Raw genomic sequence first — 21575 nt, 5'->3', positions numbered from 1 at the left:
ACCAATAATAAGCTCGTGATTCTGACCAATCAGAAAGCGCGATCCGTATTCAAACTGCGGCGTCAACGGATGCGCGAATGAAAATGCGTAGCTCGCGCACGAAGGAAAAAGACTTCAGTCAATCAACCAATGAATAAAAGAATAGAAAAATGAATGCAGAAATAAAGTGCAAAATAATCAAATGCGTAAATAAAGAATGAAATAAGGAAATGCATAAATCATTAAATAAATCAATAAATGCAGAGATAAATATTTAAATTAATATTTGTCTATATACCAGGACATAATTAAATAAATGCATTGAATTTATTTCTACATTCAATTTATATATTTTTCTATCTATCTATCTATCTATCTATCTATCTATCTATCTATTTATTTATTTATTTATTTATTTATTCACTTGATTTTGTATTTATTTATCTAACTATTTGTTTGTTTCAGCATTTAGTTATTTACTTATTTACTTGTTTGTTTCTGTATTTATTCGTTCATCCGTCAGTGTTTGTAAATAAAAAAGTGATTACAATTATTATAAATGTTTTTGCTTTTATGCTATTGTATTATTTATTTATTTATTAATTTATCTACAGATTTTTTTTTATTACAGATTTGTTCTGTATTTATTTGTTTGTTTGTTTATTTGTAATGTGATCTATTAAATACTCCATGGGAAAAAAAAAAACATTGTGGTGTGTATAATTCACATCTAAATACAAAATCCGTGTCACATTAAAATGCCATGTCATCACTTTTGTGTTATAAAATCACTCTCTGAATATGTCTAAAAAAAGTGGCGAAATAAAGCAATTTGTTCAATAATAATAATAATAATAATAATAATAATAATAATAATAATAATAATAATTCGTTACATTTATATAGCGCTTTTCTGCAGCACTCAAAGCGCTTTACATCTGAAAGGGGGGATTCTCCTCAACCACCACCAATGTGCAGCATCCACCTGGATGATGCGACGGCAGCCATATTGCGCCAGAACGCCCACCACACACCAGCATATTAGTGGAGAGGAGATAGAGTGATATAGCCAATTAATATGAGGGGATGATTAGTAGGCCAGCAGGCAGGTTTTTGGCCAGGATGCCGGGGCACACCCCTACTCGTTTTCGAAAGACATCCTGGGATTTTTTAATGACCACAGAGAGTCAGGACCTCGGTTTAACGTCTCATCCGAAGGATAAGACGTTCATAATAAAACTGTTCAGGAACAGTTTTATTAAAAGCAACGTTTGCTCTGATTAAAAAAAACAAGCATAATAAAATATATATTGTGATATACAGGTCCCTTAAAACCTTCTAACAGATTTCCCTGAGGTTATTTGAGTCTGAAGTCAAGGTTAAAAAATGGCCCAGTGTTTTGGTTCAGTCCTGAAACAAGTCTCTCATGATTACATAAACACCTTTGATCCGCATTTGGTATATCATGACTCAAATAACACTGTTTCTTTAGTAATGTTATGTCTTCTAGATCCTTTAAAGTCTTTGAGTGCAGCTCCTGAGAGAAATCAGAAGTGTTATCTGAATTTATGAGAAAGACGTTTGTCTTTTATATGTCTTTTAATAAAGTCGTTCGCTTTGCTTTGCTGTGTTCCTGAATCTGGCAGCTTCATTAACACGTTGAACTGTGTACCATTAATGTACAGTAGAAGCTAAAAGCCAGAAATATGTTTGTAATAATTTTTGTTTTATTGCGCTTTTCATAATGCACATTGTCTCAAAGCAGCATTACAGTATGTAAGAATTATAGAACAAAGTTCACTTATATTTAAATATATATATTTATCCGTAATGAGCAGCCTGGAGTGACTGTGGAAAGGAAAAACTCCCTTTGATGGTATGAAGAAGAAACCTTCAGAGGAACCAGACTCAGAAGAGGAATCCGTCCTTATCTAGATGACAGCGAGAGTGTGATTATAAATCATTAAAACATTACAAATACTGGAGAGTGAGAAATATCATAAGCATTAGAGTGTGTGATCATGAGTAATGTTCTTTCCACAGTCTTATACAGTCAGTTAGACCAAAACAAAAACAGCATCTAGAATGTTATTTTGAGTATTGATTAAGAGGTTGTTTATTCTTAATCCATTGGAGCAGGAACATCTCTAGATGTCTTCATGTCCATGGTGGTTTAATGTAGCAAAAGAATAATAAAGGGGGACTGATACACACCCTTGTGGGACACCATGGTGCGCTTTCTTGAACTTTGGAGAATATCTTTTCACTGGTAAACAAACGCTGATTGTAAAAAATGAGTTTGTTGAAAATGGCCTTGTTTTCAGTTAAAGTCTCAATTAAGGTTCTTGAAGTAAATAATCAACTCATTAAGGACAAAACCATGACAGAGGAACAGAGAAAATGACAGATGAGCCTGGAAATAGGGCAAAATATCCTTTCTTTTTAGACATTTACAGCATTCAACCAACACGATAATCCCAAGCAAAGGAGGTAAGGGCCTTACTCAGGGCCTAGGAATGTTAGATTGTTGGGCCTAGAATTTAAACGTACAACTTTCTGGTCTAAAATCCAATGCCTTAAACTTTGATCTACCACGTCTCCAAGTAGGTAAGTATGTTTTTGTGATATATCGATATCAACATTAATACCATTACTATCGAATCGAATAGTTCACGATCGACTCAACACTAGTGGTTACTAGTGGTATTGCTGGAAACAATAGACCAAATGATATTGTGACCATCCTGCTAACACATCCCACTTCAATATAATCTCTTCTTCCATTAAACATGCAGTCATTATTGTGGTTTGTTTGTTTGGATTAGATTTTTGATTATGATAATTATATGATAAACAAGTTCTGTTTGTTATCATATATAACTTTTATGGTCTGTCTATTATCAGGTAGTACTCCAGATACATAAAGGGTGTTCTGATGAAGTTGTTTTGTTGGTTTGTTCCTTATTATCCCCACTGGCTGATAACAAAACACATATTGTGCATCTTGTATTGATAGAGGGCTTATTGCGAGAAATTGTCAGACATAAACAGCAACATGACGCAATTTTTGCAGTGAAAAACAATCCAAAGGTCAGTCATATAACTTTGAATTCATGTTAATCAATAACAGGAACGCAAATAAATACAGGACGCACTCAATGCTATACATAATTCCTACACAGATTGAAAAATGAAGAGACTTGCGATCATATTCTCACTGGTTCTCCTCACTGTGGCTGAAAGACAAGGTTCATCTACTGGTTGTTTCTTTTTTTTTTTTATCAATTATGAATTAATACAAAATATAACTAATTGTTTCAAATTCAATGTTAAGATCTTTCAGGTAAAATGTTCACGTTTCCTGTGGCGTCCAATACCCATCATGTGTTTCTCAACCCTGACGTGAACAAGATCTTCTTCGCCGTTTCCGTGTGTCTGCGAGCTTTCTCCGACATTGGAAGAGCTCAGAGCATCTTCTCGCTTTCCCTGCCATCAACAGACAACGCCTTTTTGATATTCAAACCAAAGCAAGGAGTGTATAATTTATATGTGTTAGGAGAAGCTGTTGAGTTTATTGGCTTGCAGGATGAATCCAACGTCTGGAATTCAATATGTGCTACCTGGGACGCAAGCACAGGACTCGCTCAGCTGTGGGTCAACGGAAACCCCAGTGTACGAAAAGGAGTCAAACCCGGAAGCTCTCTAACTGGAATCCCAAAAATTATTTTGGCTCAAGAGCAAGATAATTACGGTGGAGGATTCGACGCTACACAGTCGTTTGTAGGGATGTTGACTGATGTGCACATGTGGGACTCTGTTCTGCCACCTGATGAGATTGCGTATTATATGTATGGTGGGCAGTTTAATCCAGGCAATGTTCTCAACTGGAACTCTCTAGAATTTATTAAAAATGGGTATGTGGTCATCGAAAGTCAAAAACTGTCAAGTAAAGCTGATAGCTCTTAGACTCTAGAGCAGGGGTCCCCAAACTTTTTTCTGTGAGGGCCACATAATTGATCCTTTCTTTATTGGGGGGCTGGTTGGTCTGTTACAGAAAATGACATTAGTTGGAGTTACTTCCAGTACTATTGTGGAGATTGTATTATGATTTTAAATGTATTTATTCTGCCTCCTAATTCTAGATTAGTTTATAATTTTGTTCTGCACAAATGAGCGTTACTTTTCAAGAGATATATCGCCTATTAAAAGAGCATTATTACTATCATAATGACATTCTTTTTATATTCATTGCAATTGAAATCAAATAATTTGCTAACTTATGCATATGCATATAATTACTGGGTGAATCGAACAAATAATGATGCTATGTTAATAACTAGACGTTGGCTGATAGTGGATTTTATCGATACCAATAGCTAGGTTGGATTGTACTTACCGATAACCGATTGATCAACTGATCATTTTTTAAAAGGATACTGGATTAAAAACAAACACTCCATGTACTTTATTATAAAATAAAATGTAACGAATCATAAAATCATATTCATTAATAAATGTAATCATATAATTAATAAATTATAACTAAAAAAACATAATATAGCGCTCTCTGCGCAGCGCACAGTCTCATGTTTAAAAACAAACAGCAAGTTGCGTAAGTGATATGCCTCTAGAGGCCGCTCTCGTAATGACAACGGACCTTGTTAGCCGATCCGGCAACCCAGAAAAACTATCGGCATGGATTTTTGCTCATAGCTGATAATTCCAGCAATCAGTTTCCTCTATAAGTAACTAAGGAAAATGTTTTGTTTGAAAGTTGACCTTTATTGTCAAATTCAGATATGATATGAGTGAAAAATATGTTTACATATACGTTTTCAAAATATGTCTCTTGCATTGTTGAGAGGAACGTTTCCAAATGTGGGGCCAGGCAGTATTTTGGGGATCCCTGTTCTAGTGGAAACATGAACTAGATGTGGAACCTGTGGTCTTTTAATCCTTTTTATTTCATAATATTTTGCATTATAGTTTGCCTGCTGTATTTTGTACATGATATATTTGTGCTTGGGGTGTGAATAGATGCTAATCTGTCAAATTCTTTTTAGAAATATTGTCACTTAAAATTGTAATAATTTTATTATTACAATTACAATTATGTTTAAACATTACAATTGTTGAAATTGCTATATAGATTGAATAGCATCATAGTTTCAACTTCTGCATGCCCACTTTATTGTGTTGCTGTGTGTATATTTATTTTAATAAAAGTTTTGTGACTTTAATACATACCGAGCCCGGAAAAAAACATTTTTTGCCCCCCCTCAACCCCACCCCACTCTTCAAACACACACAAACACACAAAAAAAGTTCAAGATGTGGTTATTAGTAATGGGAAGATTGGATCGTTTTAGTGACTTCATCAAAATCTAAGAATCTTTTTTTTGTGTGAGTCATTTAGTTAAGTAGATATAAGTAGATCCCCGACATGTCTACATACAATCATTTATATATGTATATATATCTGCATAACGTTTAATGGGCGTCACATGACCAAAGGACGAACGCCTCAGACCCGAGTACTCATGAGATGAACAACTCAACTCTGTTTCCTATGTAATGCACTGCATAGCTTCTACAAGAGTCACGTGACAAAAGAACGAACGACTTGGACTTTGCTTTACAGTAGAAAATAAACGAATCTCTCTTTGACACGACTGATTCTTATGTAAACGAGTCTTTAATATGACTTGAAGACTCGTTCAGAATTAACGAATCGTTCATTAACGACTTGTTACTAGTGGCCTTGCTGGAAACTATAGACAGAATGATATTGTGACCATTTCAATATAATCTCTTCTACCATTAAACATGATGCCATAAAAACATAAAACTTTGTTTGATAGGCAGATGAAGCTCCTTCCCACAACAATAATGTGTGGTGTGCAATGATAACGAAGGCGGTTAATATCACAGATCATGCACTGCTCACTTTATTGTCAGGCCCTCCCACTCCTCCCACTCTTCCCACTCCTCCTATTCTGATCCCTGGATGTGAGTTTACAGATAAGTGATGTTCACTGACACCATGTGCTGTAAAAGTACAAGTTAATCTGCTCTAGATGCATCAAATTGACACTCTTAATCTTGGCAATGGCCTGAGATATTAGGATTGGAGGATGATCTCCTCCAATCCTCCTCCAATCCTCCAATGATTACAGGAAATATAAAGTGTTTGCTGACCCAGTTACGAGGTTGTTTGTTTTGTTGTTTGTTTTGTTACTTTTCTCTTTATTGTAAGAACATCATTTTCTTTTTTTCAGTTAGTTTTCTGTAATGTATACATGCTAAATGTGTGCTTGGTTTGTGGAAAATTGTAAATTCAATATACAATGAAATATCTAAATAAAATATAGAAAAAAATAAACAGAAAAAGGTTTAGTAATGATTAATGAATGTGATTGGGGCGGGGCTTAGGGGCGCTTTACCTTTATTGGCTAGTAAGATTTAGAGTGACACCACCTAGAAGAAGACACTTCAGAAAATGTGTGTGTCCTGGATGTGGTTCTCCCTATAGTTTTGTACTTTTTGGCATTTGCAGACATGAAGTAGTACAAATAGCTTGAATAATCCAATGTTAAATGAGTAAAAGTCTAAATACTTTCATAGTGTACTTCAATGCTTATAACCATGTATGAACAAAATGGCTGACCTTCAGTGTTGGGTTTATCATGTCTCTTAAAATTTTTGTACATTTTATCTCCTCAAATCATCTTTGCTGCATGTGAACAAAATCCACCAGGCAAATGTTCATTTCCTTCACCAACACAAACTATGTCACTTTGCATTTGATTGTGATTAGTGATCATATCCTGGATTTCTTCCTTGGCACATTTACATTTATAGCTCACTCCCTTATCCAGTGACTAACATTTAAAACAAACACTACGTGCAGGATGTACCAACACAGAAACAATACCTCAGGACCAAAATCAGCTGTGTACCTGCATTTGAGGGACACACTTGAGGACGAAAAGGTACACATCTTGGACGGAGAAGACAGATGGTTTGAGAGAGAGGTGAAGGAGGCTATCTACGAGGTGGAATCGAAAAGTTTTGAGACTCGCTCTGTTTAAAAGGAAGTATTTCATTTATCTATGTTTACACCTTCAAAACAGTCCCCTTGCAGAGCAATACAGCGCTCCCAGCATTCCTACCACGTCTGGAACATGTCCTGGAATTCTGGTGTCAAGCAACTTCTGCGATTCGCTCTGGATCTCTGCAATGGTGTCAAAGCGGCAAACTTTGAGCTGGATCTTCATCTTCATCTTCAGGAAGAAGTCAGCAGAAGACAAACCTGTTCTCACGTGTGTGAAGAGCTCGATGACCGTGCGTGCACGTGGTCAGAATAGCAGATGGGGTAACGTACATGGTCAGAATAGCACCAGCTACATATTTCCAATGTACAAAGAACAATGTCTTTTAGCAGACGGACTTATAAAGGTCGGTGCTCCCTGTGACTTTGCATGCAGCCTTGTGCTGCCACCTGTTGGTGTGTTACAAAACATCTCAAATGTTTTATACCACCTCGTATGTCTGGGTGGAAAAACCTTCTTCTTAACAGATTTAGAACTCTTAGGCACTACCTGCCTCCTATTTTTTTTCATGCTACCCTTTCATCCGTCCCCAAGAAGGTCTTCACATGTCCACCAGAAAAGCCACAACTAACCCCACCATCCACACTCACATTCGCTGATCGTGATACCCCTCTATATCTCTATACACTCCCCCCCTTACTCTTCTTCTCTGGTGTAGTTACATCCTAATGACTCCCCTTACTCCTAACACCAGACTCTTGATCCTTAACAAGACCTTTCTGGGATGGGAGGATCCTCGACCATGAAGCATACACATTTTTGGAAACCTGCCAACTTCCCTCAGACTGAAGAAGCTGTTTGGATGAGTAGTGAAACTTCCCAATCCAACCAGATAGAAGTCCAGTTGAAATTCCAGATAACCACACCTGAGCAGTTGAGGGTAAGGGGCCTTGCAGAAGATCCCAGCAGTGACAGATAAGAAGTGCTAGGATTAGTACCCATGGCCTTCAGATCAAAAGTCCAGCAGTGAGCTGAATGGCTTCTCTTTCCTATCACACATCGCTCAGTCACTGGTTTTAAGGTAATCATTATTGAAATGCAATTTAATGCCAAGGATTATTGTATTGTACAGGATTTTTTTTATTCAAATCAGGTGGCAGAATTTGACCAATCCATAAAGATATAAAAACAATCAAAAGTGTTGAATAAATCAATTACATTTCAATGGTAAGAAAATCATTAGTTGGATTAAAATCATCATAACTAGTAAAAAAATAACATGAAAATATAAATCAATCATGTGTCCTTACTGATTAACACAAAAAGAGCTCCGATAGACAGATTGCAACTTTTCATTTTTGTGAAAAAATTTTGTGAAGCTGGATTTATGGATCATTTTCCCTTTTCCGATGTTTTCTTTTTGGCTGGAATATTTCAGACTATTGGATATGATGCACAAGCAGCAAGACCGCACATGTTCTTTCCTCTTTCGATGTAGAAATATCTGTAAGAAAGGGATAGAAAGTGATCTTTAAAATGGTGGACACTGTGGAAATGTAATATGTTTATATTTACACCTTGAACTTTTGGATTTGTGAGAACACATGCACACGTACCCGTTAATGCCCCAAGTGTTTCCCCAAGAGTTCTTGACAATCCAGTAGGGGGTGCCATTCTCCTCAGCATAACCCACAGCGAGAACGGCGTGATTCACAGTGTCGGTAGTGTTGTGACACATGGTACTGGGAAATACCAACGACAATGGTTACAATGGTACGACGTATAATAACCTTCATTATCATAAAAGGAATAAAACTATGGAAGCATAGATGTAGCAAAATTCTATTAAAAATGGAATATGCAAAATGGCAATGCAATATTCAAAATGGAAATTCATTTCAGTATTCAAATTTACATTTTCCATGACGATAAGTGCTTATTTTGGTGCAAAAGGAAAATCAAAACTAAAGGATATCATTTGCATTTTTCAACAGTAGTTTTAATATGTAAATTACATACTCATTTTGAAATTGAAATGTATTACACAAATCGATTTGATATGTGTAACATACCCAGTGTTGTGCTCGTTACTAAGAAATAGTAAATAGTTACAGTTACTCGTTACTTCATTCAAAAAGTAACTCAATTACTTTGTTTATTACTTACACCAAAAAGTAATGTTACTGTTAAAAGTAACTTTTTAGTTACTTTTTTAAAGAACCTTCTTTAATGTTCCCTTTAATGCCCTTTTATGTGTTATGGTGTATACAAACACAAAACTGACTTAAACACAAAGTCATTTTTAAACACTATTTTATTAAAGTCAGAGCAGCACAAACTGAATATATCACAAGGATTTCTGAAATAAATAACAAAACAAGCTGAATGATATATTCACAATCAAACACTAAAGTGGCTTCTGCATCATAAAAGCTGTTGTGTTGAGCCTTAAACATGTTCCTTTCACAGCTTAAGTATGAAAACTATCAACAATGTAGAACAGAACACCGGGTTAGCTTCTAGCTTCTAGCTCCTCAGGCATGGAGTTCCTGGAGTTGCTGTTTATCGCAGTAGATACGAGCTTCGAACCAGAAAGACACAGCTTACATTTGACTTAAAGGTTTTTGTCTTTATGCTCAACTAAAGTGTAATAATGAGCATATTTCCACTCGTCTTGCTCTCGCCTCGACTCGCCATTACTGCCGCACAGACCTGAATAAACAGAGACACGCCCACAGTGCGTCTTCTTCGTGTTTACAGAGGTTCATCCACCAATCCTACAATGCGTCTCTGCTGTAAACAGGTTAAACTGTAGTCTACACTTCAGCCCAAATTCATTCATTTAAAAAGTAACCATACGGTAACGGTAACGGAGTTACTTTATTTAAAAAGTAACGCCTTACAGTAACACGTTATTGCCCAACACTGAACATACCCAAACAGAAATGGTAGCAAAATGATCATTCAAATGTTAGTGGTCCTAAAATGCATTTAGACTCACGGTTAGGACACTTAGGAATGTGTTTTTATCAAAACACTGTGGGATATTTGTAGCAAAATTCATTTCAAAATGCATTCTGAGCCAAAGGTATAGCAAAAAGGTAGCAAAATTGCGGTTTCATTTAACACCCCGTGACAAATGTAGTTAAGTGGATGTAGATGGGTTCCCCTTTTAAATCTGCTTTCTCTCAAGGGTTCTTCCTCATACCATCTACGCAGGAGCGGATCTACCGAATCCTGGCAAAAGCTGAACAAATAAAATCCATTGTTACGAAGAACGAGAACCGAGTAAGAAGAACCAACCCCAGGCTTGTTGAAACTTATTTCATTTTGACCAACTGTGACACATCGAGTAAACTGAGAAACGATCATATTATTAATCACCTGTATTCTGTTCCTGCATGTTGATGACTATATATAATCATATATAACCCCGCTACTCTGTATAAAACTCCCGAAACTCTCCGTTCTTACCTGGTGTACACTCCGTCTTTGTAGTGCATAAAATCGGACACCACCTCGAAAGCGATGCTGACGGGGTTGAGCCTGGCCACGGCGTCCACGATCCCCGTCTCGTCATACTGACGCAAACATCACCGACTGTTAGCAGCAAATCTTCAGGTGTTTGTTTTTCTCCTCTCACTTTTATTACTGCACATATCATACGGGGTCACTTACTTTTGTGATGTTCACCACGTCCTTCACAAAAGCAGCAGCAAGCTTAGGATCGTACTTACATTTACCGTCCTGTGAAAAGATCAGGGGAGATATAATTCATCTAACAGAGGTGTAACAGTACACGATTTTATATACGGTTCAGGGCATTGCGATCTTTTTACATGCGGAACATAGTTACAATCATAGTGACAATCTGGGACGTATTAAGTGGTGGAATATATATAATATATATAATTTTATCTAATTCGAAAACATACACAACAATGGCAGGGGTATAATAAAGAAACCAGAGTTAGCGCAGTGTCACTCCAGACCGGAAATATGATTTGTTTTGCGTGTGCATAAAAATAGCTATCGGCTAATGCTTGGGATTGAAGATTTTATTATTTTTTTTACTTTTTATAAGTTGTACCCAGCATATAATTACTGTATGTTTGTGACATTTGTACAAAAATCTTAAATCTTGAAACCATAGCGCTAGCATTACCTGCTAGCCACTTCTTGGTTAGCAGCTAATGCTAGCATTAGGATTAGGATTTAGGATTTCAAGCCTTGACATAACTTCAAGTCAAGAAGCTTTTTTTGTCAATTCAACCATATATAGCTGATGCAGTACACAGTGAAATGAAACAATGTTCCTCCAGGAAACGATTAAAATGTATTGATTTATTGAAAAATGTATTGAAAAATTATTGATTCTTTCGTGTTTTATGTCCAGCTTCAAGAATTTCTCTTCAAAGAAGAAAATCCTGATAATTCCACATATCGAAGGAGTGAAAGAATGAAGGATGGAAGGAATGAACACATTTGTTAAAGTGTGTTGAACTACACATCTGCATTACCCAGATGTGGTCTAACAAATGTAAACTATTACTTTTTTTTTTTTTTCTATTTATTTAATTTAATCAATTTCATTGATTACTCAATTTAATCGATATAAAAAAGTGTACTGCATTAATCAGATGTTTTCTATTTTATATAAAATATTCTTTAATATATTTTTTAACCAACCAGGCATTTTATGTAAAATTGTTTTAAAAATGTAACTTCAATGCTGATGATCACAAATATTAATAATAATAAACTGCGTTAATAAAAACTGACAACCCCCACCCCTTAAACATACATTTAAATTATTTATTATATTTTCGGAAATCCATGTAAATGAGGCATAGGGTAAAAATAAAAACCACAAAACTTCTGATTTATTGCCTAGTTCTGCTTTAGTGTGTGTGTGTGTGTGTGTGTGTGTGTGAGATCTGGGTGTAACGGTTTACTTACTATACCAATGTAAGGGTAGTCTTCCTCCGTCATTAGACCCTTGTTGTACATGATGTACTCAAACGCTTGACTGGGAAGTCCACTGAAATACAACGGGAAGTTAATTTTGCATACAAATCAAATTGAGGAAATGAAATGCAAATAATAAACCCTGTCTGAATGCAGCACATTGTTTTACTTTAAAGCTCTTTTCAGACTCCATTATTTTCCTTGCATTGAGAGGCATTGTAACAAATCAATGACATTATCACAAGTCTAAAAGGAACATTTGGTAAAAACATAATTTGAAATTACAATTATTGATTTTATGTGGACATACAGACAAGAAAATACACACAAAGTTTTCTTCATCTTCTTTCAGCTTCTCCCATTAGGGGTCGCCACAGCAGATCATCTGTCTCCATTCCCCCCTGTCCTCCACATCTGCCTCTTTCACCCAACTACCTGCATGTCTTCCCTCACCACATCCATAAACCTCCTCCTTGGTCTTCCTCTTTTCCTCCTTCCTGGTGGCTCCATCCTCAGCATTCTCCTACTGATATACCCCATGTCCCTCCTCTGCACATGTCCAAACCATCTCAATCTCGCCTCCCTCACCTTGTCTCCAAAACAGCTCCATCGCCTGTCTTTTACTCAACGCCACTGTCTCTAAACCATACAACATCTCAGGTCTCACCACAGTCCTATAAACTTTCCCTTTTACTCCTGCAGATACTCTTCTATTACAACAATTATGAAGCTTTTAATGCTCTTAAAAACAAATCACTGGTCAGGAAAAAAACAAGAATGAAAGAATTGCACATTTGAGGAAAAATAGACAAGAAACAGACAACATTCACTGCTATGGAATTCTTTAATGCAAAGGTCAATTCGGTGTAATGATTTAAATGTATGATGTGGAATTTCCCCAAAACTTGGTGAGGACTTTTCAGCTGCTGGTACTGGTGATCTGCTGCCCCCTAAAAGGTTTCGGATTGATAAAGGAGAATACTGCAGGAATTTATGCGTGCGGTATTTGAAAAACAACAATTACGGAAAGCAGAAATTTATGCAATCATTCTGGGAAGCAGGGAATTCTGCTGTATTATTCCCATGTCTGATGCGTCAGCTCCAGTTGGATCCCACCTCATGAAGATTTCAGACCTTCAAAAGGAAGATGCCGACCTTACGAGGATCCCGAGCCATCCAAAGATCTATCGGCGCCAGTTGGATCCCACCTCATGAAGATTTCAGACCTTCAAAAGGAAGATGCCGAACTTATGAGGACCCTGAGCGATCTAAAGATCTATCAGCGCCAGTTGGATCAGACTTCATGATGAGTTCATTGGACTTTGAGGATGAACAAACTTTTAATCAATACTCAAAAAGTAACAGTTTAAATATACTGTTTCTCCATCACTGAATATTTAAAGGCAGAGGAGAAGTTGGTGTTGAATCTATAGTGATCTTAGATGTTGAGAATTTATTGCTCAGGAGCTCCTGGTTCCACAACTGCAAGTGACTGTATAAAACTGTGGAAACGACTTTACTCACAATCACACACTCCAGTGCTCATATTTTTTACTCTCCAGTGTTTGTATAGTTTTTTATTTTATTTATAATCACACTCTTGGTAACACCCAAATGAGGAAGAGTTCATAATTAAATCTGGTTCCTCTCAAGGTGCCAAAGACCATCTAAAGTATCAACACAGTCTCATGGCATTTCCTGAATATAGTCTGGCATGGCTCTGTCTGGCTTCGTCTCCATAGCAGAGGAGGCAGAGGATCATGGGTAATGCTGATAAAAATGCCTAATCTTTTGTCCCAATTTTTATCAGAGAATAAGCAGAAAATAAAGAGCGAGGGTTCTACTGTAATAAACGTGTGTGTCTCTAATTAACGGAGTCTCAGTAATTAACCGGGAGAATATATTTACTGTGTTTTGACTGGAAGGAACCGCTGATGATGGTTTATAATAGCGAGTAGTTTACCGAATATAAAGCAATAAAACAAGGATTAACATCTCCTGCTAAAATGTTGGGTAATGATGGTTGAAGACGGAAAAAAATCAATGACAAACGAGAAAATAAATAAAAATACAGCGTCTGTGGTATCCAGTGGCGGAAAGAAAACTTTGGCGGTGGCACCAGAAATACAATCACACAGAAAGTCATCCTCAGTGACATGGAAAAAGAGGGAAATTGGCGTCTATGAACACGAATCAATAGATTACATTTCTTTGTGATGAATAACATTTTGAATCTTGAACTATTCAGAGTGCAGCAGAGTTCGCCAGGTCCAGCAGCTGAAAAGGGAATTCCATATCAAACACTTGAATCGTTATCTTGGTTTGACTGCTATGTACTTTTATGACTAAGGCAGTGAATTTCCCTGTTCCACCCCAAACCACCACCACCATAAACACTTCACTGGAAAGTCTCAGCACAGCATTTCTTCAGTTTTCGGAACAGTGATTTATTGTTAGTATATAAACAACTTGATTATTAAAATTAATAATTGTGGCATTTAGAGGTACAGGCTGTTGTTCCGCTATGAAAATTCAACAAACAATAAAAGATTGACATGTGAAAGTGTTTTTTTTTTTAAACCATCTAATGAAGTAAATGCAATTCCTTACTATACTCGTGTATCTGTACTTTAAGTATTTCCATTTGGGGAGACTTTATACTTTAACTTCACTACATTTCACAGTCATCGTACTTTTTTTTTACAGAATTCTGCACGATCAGTGGTTGCTTTTTTGTTTATGAGCAGATAAAAATGTAACTGGTCAAACTTCAGCGCGTCACCAATCAGGGTTGATCGGCGCTTGGTGTATCTGCTGATCACCAATATACGGTTTAGCATCAGTTCAACAGAACATTAAGAGAGGAGTAAATGATGAAGAAACTCCAAACTGCAAGATTTTTCTGAAGTAGTTGAAGGTTTTGGGCTCATGCTTATTGTAACAGAAATCAACCAGTGTTTGACTCATTAATATCATTCCATTAATAGATCAGTGTCCCGAGAGTCACATTCGAGTCTTTTCACATAAACTGAGCTGATTAATTAAAGAGTCTTGTGATAAAAAAATATAACAGGAACATTATAATTAAAATAAATCATAGTACTTGGATACTTAAGTTCATTTGAAGGCAAATACTTTTGTACTTTTACTCAAGTGAAAGTTTAAAGGGACACTTTGACTTTTACTGGAGTCATATTTTACTCTACTGTATCTCTACACAGTTTGTGTACTTTGTCCACCTCCGCTATCTATTTCTTCCTAGCACATTGTGGTCATGTGATCTACTAATGACCGAAAATGACTACACAATGGAGGTTTATGCAGCACACATGGAATGTTTGGTGTGATTATCGCACACACTTGGTACAGACACGTCCACCTAATTCAACAGTGTTATCATTCCTACAGACTTGGACCTTTTTTTACACGCTCACCCGTTGCAGCCGTGATTGTTAAACGCACCGGCACAATCCACCAACTGCTGCTCCGACTACAAAAGAAGAAATAATATCAATGAATCTTATTAATTATACAGTCCATAAATTACATTTAGAAATTCAAACTCCCTGTATTCCTCGATAACTATTGTAGTACTTAGAAAACATGTACATGCTCCATTGGAAAATAAACGAATCGCACTTTTAAATCAGATTACAAGTAAACTGGAGGATGTTTGTGCTCAGGGTGTGTACCAGTAAAGGGAGTTTCCCCGTGGTGATTGCCGTTACAGATTCCAGGCAGCCCGTGGTGGAGAAAGTCCAGCAGCTACCACAACCACCCTGTAAGAGCACGCATGTCAATTTCATGGGCATCTCTTTTGTAAACATTTCACTACATACGAGACATTTGTGGGTCTGCGCTCTCAGGAAAACAGGAAGGGAAAAACTAGAGATTGAAATCATTCAATTAATTTTATCTGTCATGGTTCGGTTCGATTTCAGTACATTTTAGGGGGAAGAAAAGCAAAATATAAAATCGCTTGTTTTTTATTAACGCAGTTAAAACTATTTGCCTGCTTGGCTAAATAATATATAAAATAATATTTTCTTATAATTTCTAAAAATAAATTATATAAACAAAGAATAAATCAAATGAATGCAATACACATTTATTAGATTGACTAAATTGAGTAATCATTTAAATTGGTTTAAATTAAATCAATTAAATTAATTCAATAAAAATAAATAAGTGGAAAAATTGTAATAAATATTTTACAGTTATTAGACCCCATTTGGGTAATACAGATTTTTGTGTGTGTTTTACATTTAATATTTATTTATATATTTAATATTATTTTATTTAAATTATTCAATATTATATTATATATTTTCTAGGTCCCCTGGTGGTCTAGTGGTTAGGATGCGGCGCTCTCACCGCTGCGGCCCGGGTTTGATCCCCGGTCAGGGAACCAACCCCAGCCATTAAGGTTGCACAAGCCTTAGTGCCGGTCCCAAGCCCGGATAAATGGGGAGGGTTGCGTTAGGAAGGGCATCCAGCGTAAAAACATGTGCCATTCTGTGGCGACCCCTAATGGGAGAAGCCGAAAGAAAGTTTATATTATATATTTTCTAAAGATATGATCAACTTAACTGTTATATTTATATCAGCACATTTTAACAAATGTCTTTATTCCTTCCATCATGGATTCACATGTGGAATTTTCCGGATTTTCTTTTTTTAAAGAGAAATTCTTGATGCAAACGCAAAAGAATTCCTATCGCAAAACTGTCGTGAAACCGGAAGTGGCCAATATTTCACGTATGTGCAAAAGAACGCAATACAGTGGAACCCCGTTGTACGAGCAGAATTCGTTCTTGAAAATTGCTCGTGTGTTTGAACTAATTTTCCCCATAGGAATGAATGTAAAAGTGATTTAATCCGTTCCGAGATCTCATTCGATCGCTTATTTCTGCACTTAAAAAGTATTTGTAGCCTATTTTTAAAAACAAATACACCTCAAATGACCGTAATGTAAACATAATTTAACACTTACTCATGTGGTAGTGGTTGATTGCGAGTGTGAGACGCACAAAACGCTCGTAACCTCCTCGGTTTCCATGGTAATTCGTTTACTCGTTTTATTCGTTTACTTTCGTTTTCACAGCACAATCACTGATTTTCTTGGGAGACATTTTTCAAGATTTCTAGTGAAATAAAAATATAAAACTAAAAAAAGTTACTGTGGGAGAGCGTATGAATACGGGAGCCACTTTTATTTTTTTAATTTTTTTTGTGTCGGTCTACTTAGTGCCCCACGCAGCACGTTTTTGGCGCACACGCACACACACACACACACACACACACACACACACACACACACACGCTCTCCTCCTTAAATGCACCCTCAGATCACTTGAAAAGAGAGAACAATCATTAGGTCACATTAAGTTCAGGTGAGGCAATCCCCTGCCTATCTGCTCCCGGACCCGCCCTCCATTCACAAACCGCCGCTCGGCCACGCCCCCGCTGCCACGGTTACGTTTTTGCTGCACTGAACAATGAGAGAGACCGAGTGATACGTCATCAACTAAGCGACTGATGCGACCCTCTGCCGAAAACGGGGAACCGGCAGCGTGGGTTTGCTCGTGCCTTCAAAATTTGCTTGTGAAACAGGGTAAAATTTTGCGAGCGAGGTTGCTCGTATCTCCGTTTGCTCGTACAATAGGTTGCTCGTACAACGGGGTTTTACTGTACAAATCGTATTTCCGGTACGAAGTGAATAAACACAGTGACACTGCGCTAACTCTAGTTTCTTTTTTATACTACTGGAATTGTTGTGTATGTTTTCAGGTTGAATAATAATAATTATGAACTGTGAGGCGGAAACTAAACAAACTTGCATAATAGGTATTGCATTAACGGAAATTATTAAGAAGCCTCACCACCGTCACCTCCGGCTCTTGTAGGGACAAATTTAAACATTTTTATATACATTCAGAAGCTATTCAATGCAGTTATTCAGCTCAAGGACTCAGACTTAATGATCTACAAGATTTAAACAGTGTGGACAAACTAAAAGAAATGAACTGGTTAAAAAAGGTTATATTGGTTAACATGACAGACCAACATGTTTAAAAAAAGAAGTTCTGGATGCCACTAAAGACTACACGCTAATCATAAAGTCTTGTCAGAATAGATTCTGCATTCAAGATACATGAAATCACCTGATTTTTCACTTCAGTGACAAAGTTTCCTTTCTTCCGCCAGTCGATGGAGTCTGGGTACAAGGCCACACCTCGAACATGATTCCCTTTGGTAGCGTTACACTCCTGCCATGTTGGAGAGAAAAAAATATTGTTTGTGTCACAAATTGTAAAATAAAGTTAAAATACGTTAAAACACATACAAACACACACACAATACCTGAGGTTCGTTCAAAAGATAAAATTTCTTGAACTCGGCAAAAGTCATATCCGAGAACTGGTTCAGTCCCACTGCGTAAGAAAATAAAACAATTACTGATTTACTTTGATTTTTACAGCCTTACACTTCAGCAATATTCCTGCGTCTTTCTGAAGGTTTCAATGTTGTAAAAATATAATCTGTAAATATATGTGAGACACCAAAGTATTCCTTTAAAAGTATGAACAAAGTACAACATTAAAGAAGTAGATCAGCTTTGACTTGGCCGATTGACTTTCGATTTTAGTACAGATAAAAAGAATAAATTGAAAAATGTAAATAAAACTGTATAAAATTAAACATTAAAGCTGTAACAATTTCTACTGGGTTTTTTTTGCTAACGTATTATAGGAGAATCATTTAAATCCATGCAAACCACATACAAATCGGGGCTTAGTCTGCTAAGTCCCCTCTCATAAGTTAATGCTAATAAAGCGTATATTTCGACAACTGCGTTAGCTTGTTTTCAGAACATTTTACCATTGATTAGTAAGAATATTTTGTCGTAAAAACACAGTCTGAAATGACATTTATGGTATTCGATAGACTCCCTTATACAGAGAGAATTACATTTTACTCATTTATACTAGTGAGCAGTTGATTGCTTTGATAAAGAGCCCAGCAGCGTGAGCTTGACAGAGCTCGGATTCAAACTCAAGATCTTCTGATCAGAAGTCCGGTATCTTAACCACTTTTCTAGATCAGGGATGAAGGAACTAAGCTGAACCCGATTTTTTCATAGCCCAGACTGTAGATTTACATTATGACAAGCAATTACACAGATTGATGCCTCCTAGATTTGTCCTCCACTTGAGCCCAAGTTGTGTTTAGCATTTTTCCACAGCTTAAAGACTGCTAGTTTTAGCAATATATTAGCCAGTGTTTTGTTTACAATTAAATTAACCTTTTAAGACGATCTGCAGGAGTGTGAATTCTACTACTACTACTACTACTACTACTACTACTACTACTACTAATAATAATAATAATAATGCAATCGATTATTTAACAAGTTAATTATTACAAATATACAAGGCACATTGTGTGCTAATATTTTGAAACGTTATGCTAACAGAATTGTCCGCTATCCTGACACGCTAAAGTAGTGTTTACAATAAACAAACACATTTTCTTTGTCTATCGACTCCCAATGAACAAACATTTTACATGCACTAATCAAGCTATGATTTTTTTTTTTCTTACGGCACCTTCAATCCCAAAGAAAATCCGGATATGTTTCCCAGCTTTCTAGATATTTTTTGATTAATAAGTATTTCAGTGTAAAGTCCGAGTTGTGCAATTTTTTTTCTAAAGATCATAACAATCAAGAATATTATTATTATTTTTTTTTTAGAGAAATGGCTCTTCGGTATGTTTAGCATCGCTACGCTTGTAATTGTACTTGTGTCACAGACATAATGAAATGTTCAAATAGTACAGTATGTCATTTTGTGATTTTATAATAAATTTACAAAGACTGTCAAAAGTATTGGAACATCCAGTCTTTTCTGGTTTTTAAACGACACATGCATGTTCCTTTTGTTTCTATGCGACAAACTCGGTAATGTAACGATATGAAGATTTCCTTTGACCAGACAAATCTAGAAATGTGCAGATGTTCCACTTTAATTTTTATTGAGAAATTCTTTCTTAGCATGAAGAACAGCTTTTCACACTCTTAGTTTGTTTCTCCAAACAATCAGCTAAAATATTTTGCTGTGCCTCTTGTAAAATTTGCCAAAGATGTTCTTTACTAGATGGAGATTTCTTTATGATCCACTTCATCCCAGAGCAGTTCAGTAGGATTCAGGTGTGGTGACTGGGCAGGTCGTTCCATGATAGATGTCACTCCAGACGACTGTTTGCTCTCTAAATAACTCTTACAGAGTTCAGACGTATTTGACATATCGTCTTGATGTACAGTGAAGTCGGTTCCAATGGTTGCCATGTTGGTTCCTATCAATTTCTGGAAGTCTCCAAACTTCCCTGCTCCAAAACAACCCCAAACTATTAAACTCTGACCTCCATGTTTGACTGTGAGGGTCAGGAGTCTGATCACGTCTTCTCCTGCTAAGGTCAGAACTTTCTACCAGTCTTTCACTGTCCAATACTTGTGATTTTTTTTTGTCTTTTAAGTAGTTTGTTGCTTAGAAACAAAAAGGAACATGCATGCGTCTCAAAAGCCATAAAAGACGAGGTGTTTCCAAACTTTTATCAGGCTCTGTACAGTTGTCAAGGATCAGATTCCCACAAAATGTCTTGGAAAGCCATGCATCTACACTGTCTGTATATTTCTCTGCATGTATATGATACTTCGCACAGTATATAGATAATATATGATACCTGATCCTAGATCTTATACCCACTTCGGAATTTGTGATTTCCAGCGTTGTGTGCGTGGATTTTCTTCTTATTCTCGTTGAAGATCTGCAGTCTGTAATAATACTCATCCAGACCATACTGCTTATTGTGCTGTAGATTAAATTTCAGAAAGAAAGAAAGAAAGAAAGAAAGAAAGAAAGAAAGAAAGAAAGAAAGAAATGAGGAAGAAAGCTGTTTTTATTTTTATCGAAGAGGATTTTTTCTTTTTTTTTTTTTTATCAGTTTCACTTCCATGTTTGGGTAAGATAATAGCGAAAAGAAATGTATGTCAGACTGTGTTTCTCAACTTCTCGAGATTTTCTTTTACCTCTGCCATCCAGGTTTTGAAGACATATTCATCTGCAGCAGAAATCAAAACAGAGAGGTTAGGAAAAAAATACTTAGATATCTAGATTTAGGTCTTTACATGTGTTAAGAAAAAAAAAAATCTAATAATTAAATGAAAGTCATTAAAACAGCACAATAAGGATCAGTGTTATTCTGGAGATCTGCTTTATTTATTTATAATGTGATTAAATCCCTGACATTTGCAACCTCAAACAAAGACCAAAACGAAAGTAAACGCATTTAGGGGTTAAAACTCATCCAGGGATGAGGACCTGACCCGGATCTCCTACCTTCTTCTGTAAACAGAGGTGTTGAACAAACGCATTGAAACAATGCAACAGTGAAAACGAGTAGTTTCATGTTGAAATAAAGTCAGAATCAGAGTTGAGATCTCTACAGTCCGGTCTTCTTGTGCCGCGTGACGCGCGTGTCGTGACTGATCACGTGCGCTCCTACTGGTAGATG

General features: G+C 36.4%; 2 protein-coding genes across 2 annotated transcripts; one reads left to right on the top strand and one right to left on the bottom strand.

The window, feature by feature from the left end:
• Positions 1 to 3146: 3146 nt before the first annotated feature.
• LOC124378190 (serum amyloid P-component-like) lies at positions 3147 to 5223 on the top strand. Its single transcript, XM_046837733.1, has 2 exons — positions 3147 to 3227; positions 3314 to 5223. Exons 1-2 carry the CDS (start codon positions 3170 to 3172, stop codon positions 3943 to 3945), a joined length of 690 nt encoding a protein of 229 aa, XP_046693689.1. The 5' UTR covers positions 3147 to 3169; the 3' UTR covers positions 3946 to 5223.
• A 3231-nt stretch (positions 5224 to 8454) lies between these two features.
• ctsh (cathepsin H) lies at positions 8455 to 21575 on the bottom strand. Its single transcript, XM_046837732.1, has 12 exons — positions 21401 to 21575; positions 21091 to 21122; positions 20768 to 20873; positions 18363 to 18433; positions 18164 to 18268; positions 15692 to 15778; positions 15434 to 15489; positions 11991 to 12072; positions 10710 to 10778; positions 10506 to 10612; positions 8648 to 8773; positions 8455 to 8535 (listed from the first exon to the last, which is right to left on the bottom strand). The coding sequence occupies exons 1-12, from the start codon at positions 21468 to 21470 to the stop codon at positions 8466 to 8468; spliced, it is 981 nt and encodes a 326-aa protein (XP_046693688.1). The 5' UTR covers positions 21471 to 21575; the 3' UTR covers positions 8455 to 8465.

The sequence above is a fragment of the Silurus meridionalis genome, chromosome 24, assembly GCF_014805685.1.
Source record: "Silurus meridionalis isolate SWU-2019-XX chromosome 24, ASM1480568v1, whole genome shotgun sequence".
In the NCBI taxonomy this organism is placed as follows: domain Eukaryota; kingdom Metazoa; phylum Chordata; class Actinopteri; order Siluriformes; family Siluridae; genus Silurus; species Silurus meridionalis.
Note: the sequence above shows the minus strand (reverse complement) of the source record. Positions and strands in the feature narration are given on the sequence as shown.